Below are 9,743 nucleotides of genomic sequence, written 5' to 3' on the forward strand. Positions count from 1 at the left end.
AAGGCACAGAGGGGTTCAACGTGCAAGATGGCTTGATCAGGTCGGAATTGATATGCGACTTCTGAGACGACTGGGAAATTGACGACGAGTGGCCCAAGATCGAGTTGAATGGAGACGACTGCTTGAAACAGCACGAGCCACCTATAGACTCTACGCTGCTGACGACGAAAATGAAAGTATGGCTCTGTGATTTTGTGACATACAATTTATCAAAAAGCTAACATATTAATAAAGGCAAGTCTTGATCCTTTTATCAGGATACAAGTATTTAATAGTATGAAATACAGAAACTGACACTTCTTACAGTAAAATTTAATTGTCGGCAAATAAAAATTCTTAATGTCCCAAAAATGATAATAGCGGTTAAGTGTGTTGCGGCTTTTAAACTTTCTGCTTGCAGAAGAAAAACTTATCATCATTACAATATTCTTTTTTGCTCTATTTTCTTCAAACGGGTGCAGCATTTTTGATATAATAAATAGCTTTGTATGTATTTACGAAACATAGATCAGCTTCAAAAAAGAACTTGCAATAAATATTACCAATATAGTAACAAATCACATTTTTGCACCTACCTTTCGTACGCAGTAAAAAATGTTTCGATTCTTGATGCACGAAAAGCACAGCGTGGAATTTATAGAATAGCAAATTGAACCAGTAAGGCTGTTCAATATTTTTCATTCTGAAGCGTAAAATAGTCTACCCCATCTCCGTTTTCTGGCGGTTCCTGTAGAATAACAGAGCTGGAAATTACTTCCAGATTAATATCGTACTGCTGATCCAATCCGATGTAGCCATCGGACATAAGATAGACTGTGTAGATGTAACGACCTAGAAAAAACATCATTGTAACTTTAGTCAATTCTAATTGAGTACACATTGTTTGATATACCTGTTCGACCGGGTGCGACAAAGCACAGCTGATGGGAGCTTTTAGCGTTTCTGTAGACACACCGTTTCATCGCTATCAATTCACCTTCAGCTTGGTAGCCCAAAGTAAGGAACCAACCTTCGTCCTTGCCTTTTGGGAACTTTGGACAGTGGATGTTCAATGTCTCAAAACTGCCCAGCCGAATTAGCTGTACGTTCAGCGCGTACTCCTGCCCAGCGTATAGCTCCATCCAGTGATCTCTGGATTGCGGCTGTATCACCGAACGATCTGCGTTCGGGTCTGTGTCGTACGGACCACGAATCGACAGCTGGACGTTGATTGATGGCAGACTACAGACGACCTTGTAAATTTGTTCGATTTCAGATTCTTCGAATTCTTGACGAAGCGGACCGGCCAAAACTTCGTATCTGCGATTGCATTTTTCTTTTAAAATCGGAAGTGTAATGAATTTGCAGCTGAAAGTTGATTGTGATAATTTTCAGTTATTACGGACTAACAGAAAAAAACCAAACATTAAACTTTATACTTACTCTAATTTCACTTGGCTGAACACGTAATAGTTGTGGGGCTCAACAAATGGCAGAGTTAAAACCACTGGATCATCGAGCCATCGTCCTTGAATGATACATTGCATCAATTGCTGAATCCGGAGCGTGCTAGCCAGCCACCCACGCTCGGCGCAAATGTCGATCATAGCCTAAAATATTATCATTTTAAATCATTCGTGTAATGCCAAGGTTGCATAAAGTAAAGCACATACCTGTATTATTCGAATGCTCTGATCCAGTACTGATTTCGTATCTGTACCGTAATCAGAGTTTGGCAAAGGCAAACGAGAAAGGTGAGCTTGCATCAACAAAAATACTTTTACGTGAGGATTGTCCATTAACAGTGGATCCACTTTCAGTCGACATAGTTTTGATAAATCCCTAATGAAGATTTAAATCGAAATTACTCCAGCTGAACAACTTCTAAAATGTGAGCAACTACTTACGTATTATAAACATCCTCGTGATGTCGAACTGGTTGCTGTTCGAATTCCCACGCATCTGCCATCGCTCGTAGTAGTTCCTCAAAGGCCATATCGTGCCTTAAGGTGTCAGCAAAATGACGCATACTCTGATGAGACAAATAATAGTACGAAGATATTCTTCCCATTGAAGTGGGAATCAGTCCTCGATCGTCTTCCGCTATCCAAATACAGCCAGCTCGCACCAAGGTATCCAACACTTTTTGGACCAGCGTTGAAAGGTAGCCATTCACTTCACTCTGCTCGATGTTGTCCAATTCATAGTACGCCGGATTTCGCAGCAATCGTCGGAAGAAATAGGTCCACGTTAAATAATCTAGAACGCTTTGTTTTGTCTGAACCGTTCCCGCAACAATTTCCGCATTAACATGATCTGGCAGTACGGCCAAGAGGCTTGATTCCACAGGAAACGGATCGTACAGGAACTTTTTGTAGAAATTTTTCTTTACGTCATGCACGAAGACGCAAGCAATACCTTCGTTACCAAACTGTGGTCGTCCAGCTCTTCCCATCATCTGTAGCACGTCTGTGATTGGCATATCTACGTACCGTTTTAATTTTCCATCGAAATATTCGGTACCCTTGATAATGACCAAATGAGCAGGAAGATTAACTCCCCAGGCCAAAGTAGCAGTCGCGATCAGCACTTGAATTTTTCTATGCAAGAACAACTCTTCTGCAGTTTTTCGATCTCGGTCTTGTAAACCAGCATGGTGGATTCCAATACCAAAGGCCAATGTCAATTTGAGATTGTTATCCTTAATATTCATCAAAATTTGCTCCATTTCCTGTTCTGGAATATGCAAGAATTGTTTCGGGTTGTCTTCACCTGCCAAGAACGCTATTAAATCCAATGCAGTGATACGAGTTTGCTTTCGCGACGCAACGAAAATCAAAGCTGGAGTGCAGGGGGAATACTGCCGAATGGCCTGGAAGGCAGGACGATTCATGGTAGCCATTCGTGGGCAGTAATGTTTTCCGGGGAAACCTTGGATGTGTACGGATAGCGGTACTGGCCGAACGGAAGGTTTAAAATTGTACAATCCCATCATTCCAATACCCAACCAGTTTGCGAGATCGCGAGCATTGGCCAGAGCAGTCGATAGTCCAACAATTCTTAGCGTACGTTCCGTGTGCGAAGCAATGAAGTTGGTTCGAGAAACAATCACCTCCAACACTGGGCCTCGGTCCTCACCAAGCAGATGAATCTCGTCGATAACAATTAGAGCGACATCTCGAACATAGTCACGCGTTTGCCAGGATCGACTGATACCGTCCCATTTTTCCGGAGTAGTTACTATTACGTGCGATTCCCGGATGGCTTTGATATCAGGTGTTACATCACCGGTTAGTTCTACAACCTTTTTGCCAAGATTTCTTTCCAATCGAACTTTCCAGTCGTCGATACGTTCCTTAACGAGCGCCTTAAGAGGGGCGATGTAGACAACTTTTCCTTTCGGAAGAGTTTTGAATACCCGGAACATCGCAATCTCTGCAGCAATGGTTTTACCGGAGCCAGTAGGAGCACCTAACAGAACGTTGTTATCGGTATGGTAGAGGCAGTGGAATATTTGTGTTTGAATTGGGTTGAAGTGCGTGAATGAGTAGAGCGATTCAAATTTACGATTGTTGAGAACGGTTACAGGAAGTGGTTGAAGTGGAAGCAATTCCGTATGCGGTGGGTGTACTTCTGGCAGAATGAGGTGTTTAAAGGACAATGGCACTAAGTTGGAACTTCCGAGCCAGGAATCACTGGTAGCTCGAATATAATACTGTGGAGGCAGAGGGTCTTTCAATGGGATTGTCATAACCAGTTCTTGTACTTCACCTCGAATTGTCTGCTTTTTTGTCATTTGGAAGTACTCGGAATGATAGATGAAATTACTTTCCGGATCTTCGATCCAAATCCAAAACGATTCGGCAGTTTTTCCGTGGACACGATCGTTCCACTTGAACGAAGGTGTGATGAATATGCGGATTCTCAGAACCGTTCGAGTAATAGGTTGTAATGTTGCGTCTATTTCTAGCAGTGGGAATTCCTCAGCGCATCGTTTTACTATTGCAGCGTGTCTGTGGTTTCTGACCATTTCTCCAATTTCTTTCAGATCCATGTCTCTCAATGCCAGAACACTAAGCCCGCGGTGTTCTATTTTCTCGATGACGTCCAAGGGTATTATCGGGAATTGGTACATGGGTGTCATAAATTCCCACATTTGTTTCTCAAACATCTTGCTTATATTGAGCATCCTGCCAGCAAGAATTGGATTATTCTGTCGCAAAACAATAGTGAAAAGAGCCCGAGCAATTCGAACTGCATTTTGTGTAATGTAGGACATATCCGAAACTAACGAAAATGACTTTACGAATCCCTTCGACAGATACGTCTGCATCAGAATATTTACCTTGCCGTGGATATTCTCGCTTCCTCCCCGGACCGGAACTTCGCAGCATACTCTTGTCAAATCGTCCAGTTCATCCATTTCGTCATCGCGAACTTTAAGTTGTTCAAACTCTTGCGCATTCGACATCATCGCAATTATATCTGCATCATTCATGATTGGCTTTAACATTTCATTAAACACTTCGACTGTGTCGTATTTGATATAGAAATGCGACGCTGTCCTTCCCAAATCTGTAACGTTCAAATCTCCCGTCCGCTCGTTATACCTTACCATTCTTGCTTTGTCCAAAGCCATCGCAGCCGTGCTTATCAGTTGCCTTCTTTTAACCTCCAACATAGGATCATCCTGCAAATCTTGATAATTTAATCCATAACACTGCGGATTTTTCCGCATCCGCACGAACAGGTAAGTGTAGCTAAGCCATTCGATCGCTTCGTCAATGTTGCAGATCGTACCGAGCGTTATTTCCGCGTTTAAATTATCCGCCAGACACTGGATGAAGTTTGACTCAATCGGAAATTGGTTCGTCAGAAGTGACAAATAGTGATTCAATTTGTCGTGAGTCGTAATAATCGTACCAATGCCGCTCTTATCAAACTGTGGTCTTCCAGCGCGGCCAAAAATTTGGAGTACATCGAGTATACCCAGATCAACAAACGTACCGTGCTTGGAATCGTAGATTTCTGTCCCCTTGATGATGACAGCATGCGCCGGCAAATTGACTCCCCAGGCCAGTGTGGCTGTACATACCAGCACCTGCGGATTAATAGAGTAGGATTATATTAATTACGCGATTTCTACAGCAGTAAAATGTATAAAAGCACAAAAAATGAATAAGATCACTTTGCAAGAACCAATAGTACGTAAATCATACCATTCTCCAGAAAACTATCTTCCAGAATGCAGCATTAAGAATAGCATATATACCCAACAATTGACTTGACCGAATCATTTCATAAATCACCCACTACTCGAACTCCTCCTAAAAAGTTCGGGCTGTATTTGGCTTAAGGCCATCGCTCACTGATGGTGACGTCCAAAAAATTTTTTTGCGATGTCTGAGCATTACCGATCCGATTGATACTATACGGCTTGCACCTTAAGACAAAGATACAAGCAGTATGACTTTCGTATCATACAAAGTTGGTCTCGACCCTGATATGAAACCGATTGCATTGAACCCTACGACTTGGCCGACCGGCTTGCTGTGTTGAGAATTTATTGATGTACCAAAAAAAAACCCCAGTCGCCAAATATTGAAACCATTAGCACCACCCAGAATGAGTATTTCGCCGTATGCTACCACCCCCTGCTAAGTGATGTTACTGCCGCTGCCGTTTTGGAACCGGGACACCCTGTAACAGGCATTACGGAACCCCGTTATCCTCCCGACAAAGTCGTTCAATCATACGCACGATGACTGGCAATCGTTTGGAGCAGGTATGTATAAGTGCCACTATCCGCGTTAAAAAACTACTGCTCTATTGTATATACATACCCCCTGATAAAAGTCAGTATGTCGATGTAATCAATGCACACATGAACTCCCAGACACGTTAGCCGATGCATTCGGGTTAATTTATGCTTATGACGTAAAAATATTTATACGAGTCCGTGGCATGAAGTATTTATTGTACATTTCTTCAAGAGAACTTAAATCGTTTCCGCCACTTTCGTGAATCGTTTGGGTTAAACGTGACCGTATCCAAGTGTAACGTGAATTCATTCGGTCGTTCTCAATACGGTTCATCTCAATACGGGCTTAGTTCAAAGGACACAGTGATTTAGGAGTGGAAATGGACACTGAACAAACCTTCAGTAAACATATCGAGAAAAACGAAAGCGAATTTATTATACTTTGCGTAATCTTGGTTGGAGAGACGAAATGCCGGATTTTCGATCTGTTGCTCACTAGTAGGAATCAACAGTCTGAGCGATCGCAGAATTTTAATAGATATTCTATTCCTCAAAAACGTTGTTTTTGGAAAATACAGTGCTTCATATTTGTGTAGGGTTCGGCCGTTCCAGTTATCAAACAGGTTGCTGAATTACGCCCGGAACTGATATCCATCTCGTCACTTCTTTTAATATCTCTAGTGTTCAATTAAAATCTAATCTTAGGCTATATTTTAATAATTCTACATAATGTTGATAAGTTTTTTTGGTCAAACCTATTACATCAATAAAGACAAATCAAACCTGGCCAACTTGTTAAAACCACATTAAAAAATCAAACCTTTGATCATTATAACACAGACATAAGATATCTGGCTCCGTGAATGTAATTTGTATTGAGTTAAAACAACAGTTTTTGAGACTCACCTTAATGATGCCATCGGCAAAATATTTCTCGACCAAATTTCTGTCCTGTCGCAACATTCCGGCATGATGCATCGCTAGGCCATTGTGAAACAGTTCAACCAGTTGTCTATTTCTACTCTTGGATATCGCCTTAACAGCGTTCCCGTACTCCGGATTGCTCTCTGGAGTCAGCAGCTGAATGTGGCCCTTCTGCTGGGCGAACTCCTTGATCACGTTTGCCGTTCGGGCTGTTGCGTTTCGAGCGTGCACAAACACCATTACCTGGTGACCCTGACGAACCATTTCGATGCAACGATCATAGCAGATTATATCCATATCCGCCAGCTGCTGTAAAGCCTTCAGTGATTTAACTCCAACAAAGTTGGTACTTAGCGGAACCGGACGGAAGCGGGAATCGAAGAAGAATAAGCCAATCATGGGATTGACACGCAAAAAACGAGCCACGTCGATATAGTTTGGGAGAGTAGCCGAGAGACCAACAATTCGAATCATGCTCTGAGAAGACTCCACCAAACGAAGGGTTCGAGCGACCAGCGCTTCAACCACCGGACCTCGTTCACCATGTAGCAGATGAACTTCGTCAATAATGAGTAGCTTCACAAGACTAATGAAAGCAACATCTCCAGCACCTTTCCGAGTTACAACATCCCACTTTTCCGGAGTAGTAACAATCATTTGGGTTTGCTGCATTTCCGTTTTTGTTAGCTGCATGTCACCCGTCAATTCCCGTACGGATATCCCCAGAGGGGCTAATTTCTTTCCGAAACCGCTCGTCATTTCGGCTGCAAGTGCTTTCATTGGAGCAACGTATACAACCTTGAATTGATCTCGGTGGATTACACCCTGGTCAACATACTGTCGAATAGTATTCACTATAGTCAGCATAGCAACATTTGTTTTACCAGCACCCGTTGGGGCGCAAACTAGCAAATTTTCATTGCTGTGATAGGCTGCCGGGTAAACGATGCTCTGTATTCTATTTAGTTCCTTACAGCCTTTGAATGCAATTTGACCTATTTCATCTAACGAATCAATTTGAATTCGATTGTTCCCAATGGAAAGCGGTGGCGGGTCGGTTGCAGGAATTTTAACTTCTTCGTACATTTTATTGTCGTTTCGTTCAACATTATCTGGCAGTAATAGTTTGCCTCCGGCAATAAATCCGACATGCGACTTGGCATCACTGTACGAATCGAACACGTTAGGATACTTAACCTGTTTGGGTGGTTTGGGGGCCATCGTTCTGGGTGGCCTATCGTCCTGAAGTAGAGGTGTCATTTGGGCTGCTATCAGCAAACTCTGCTGATAGTTGAGTCGCATTTTCAATGGATCGAGTTCTTCGTCATCTTCGTCGGCGGCGCCGCCCACAGAATTAAGGAACTTCTTTAGCTTTTTTTCTTCCTTATTTACCTGCTTTCGAAGCTGTTTCTCTGATTCTGATTGTATCATTACAGGCATTAAATAGGCAGGGGCGTGTTGCATAGCTTCTAACTTTTTAACGGCTTTCTCCTTAAACACGTTTATTTGTGCAATTGCTTTCACGCGTTCTATAATGTGCTTGCGGTTCTGTAATATTTCCTCAATCAGCTCAAATTTTTCAAACCCGAGATAATCTACCAACTCGTTTTGCAGTTCGTCATTCGTTTTCCCTGATTTGAGAATTTCAACCAGATTGTCTATTAGGTCAGGAAGCATTTGTTTCGCAAGCCATGAACGAGTGTATTTTTCCTCTGATGAACCAGAGGCGCTTGGTTGATGTGATTTCGGTGCTTGCCGATGTTTTTGGCTATCATATTTCATAGAAAACTTTGCGGCTGACTTGGTTTCGGCCGGTTGAGCAGGTGAAAGGTCCTAAAACGGAAACATACAAACGCATGTACTAAAATAAATTTAAGTTGCTGAATCTACCATACCGCCAATAAGCTATAATCGGAGGTCGACCCTTCCGGCAGGTTGCACTTGATATGTGATCCCCATATTTGCTTTGTACTACTTTCCTCGGTTTGTTCAGTCTCCTCGAGATATTTCCTGCAGTCTTCATTTAGATGATTGCTCACGTCACTGACAAGCTTAAAATAGAAAAAAAAACAGTTGCAATGGATTTTACAATTACAATCTAATTTGTGTACTTACTAAGCACATTTTGTTTATCAAAGCGTTTGGAACTTGACCGAACATTTTTTTAATTCGCGAGGTGTGCTTTAGCATAACAATTTTCTGGTCCAAAAAGAGTCGCAAAATAAATATTGCTGCTTCATCAATGAGAACCGAGTTTTCCTCGCTGCCCAACATTTCTCGACAGTAGTTCCACAGTTCACGCAACTGAATAGTTAGGTGCGAAGCTTCTTTTGTTTCAACGTGCTGATTGATGAAAAGTTTTAGTTCCTTCCAGGAAATTCCACTGCAATGGCATTAAATTATAATAATGGCATTTTAATTTTTTTGGGAACTATTTACCTTAGAGCCTGTTTATTACGGAACATTTGAAGAGACGGAAAATCTTCCGGCCGGTTCGAAAGTACCCGAGTGGTATCCAAATCTGTATTGGCACGCATTGAACGCGAAAGCTTCGGTAATTCCGTGGCCATCTTAACAACTTCGAGTATTTCGATTTTTGTGCAACAAAATTCGCGAAAAAAATTTCACAATATGGGATAAACGCAACTATGCACAAATCGTCTGCTGTTTACTTTTGATAATATCAAATACGTTTATTTTATTCAGTACACAACACTGCAGTTGTTTTCTTGATTGTTTTAATGTTTCTTCCAAAAGTAAAATTATAATATGTAAAACTGTGAAAGACAACTAAAATATGATAACGACCGACAAAATTCACAACGAAGTGTTGCTGATTGATCGTCAACGAAAAGTGAAAGAGCTAACGTCAAAATCGTCAAAACGATGCCAAGTGATTTGGGAATGGGTACGTTCACAGAACTCAAAGGATGCCTCAAAAATATAAAAAATCCGATTTTTTTATTACATGCACATTCCGCATGTTTTTTACTTTTTAAACTCTCGGGTATACAAACCATACAAACCAATCAACCAACGCACGCAGACGTGATTTGCTGAGGGTGATTTGTTGTGATTG

The 9,743-nt window shown here is 41.7% G+C and overlaps 1 protein-coding gene across 1 annotated transcript; it reads right to left on the reverse strand.

Moving 5' to 3' along the window:
- Positions 1-496: 496 nt before the first annotated feature.
- On the reverse strand, positions 497-9,449 carry LOC128742461 (activating signal cointegrator 1 complex subunit 3). The gene is made up of 9 exons (XM_053838832.1): positions 9,104-9,449; positions 8,780-9,047; positions 8,560-8,715; positions 6,647-8,497; positions 1,887-5,080; positions 1,653-1,821; positions 1,423-1,589; positions 893-1,347; positions 497-831 (listed from the first exon to the last, which is right to left on the reverse strand). Exons 1-9 carry the CDS (start codon positions 9,232-9,234, stop codon positions 668-670), a joined length of 6,555 nt encoding a protein of 2,184 aa, XP_053694807.1. The 5' UTR covers positions 9,235-9,449; the 3' UTR covers positions 497-667.
- Positions 9,450-9,743: the final 294 nt, after the last annotated feature.

The sequence above is a fragment of the Sabethes cyaneus genome, chromosome 3 (assembly GCF_943734655.1).
Source record: "Sabethes cyaneus chromosome 3, idSabCyanKW18_F2, whole genome shotgun sequence".
Classification (NCBI taxonomy): Eukaryota; Metazoa; Arthropoda; class Insecta; order Diptera; family Culicidae; genus Sabethes; species Sabethes cyaneus.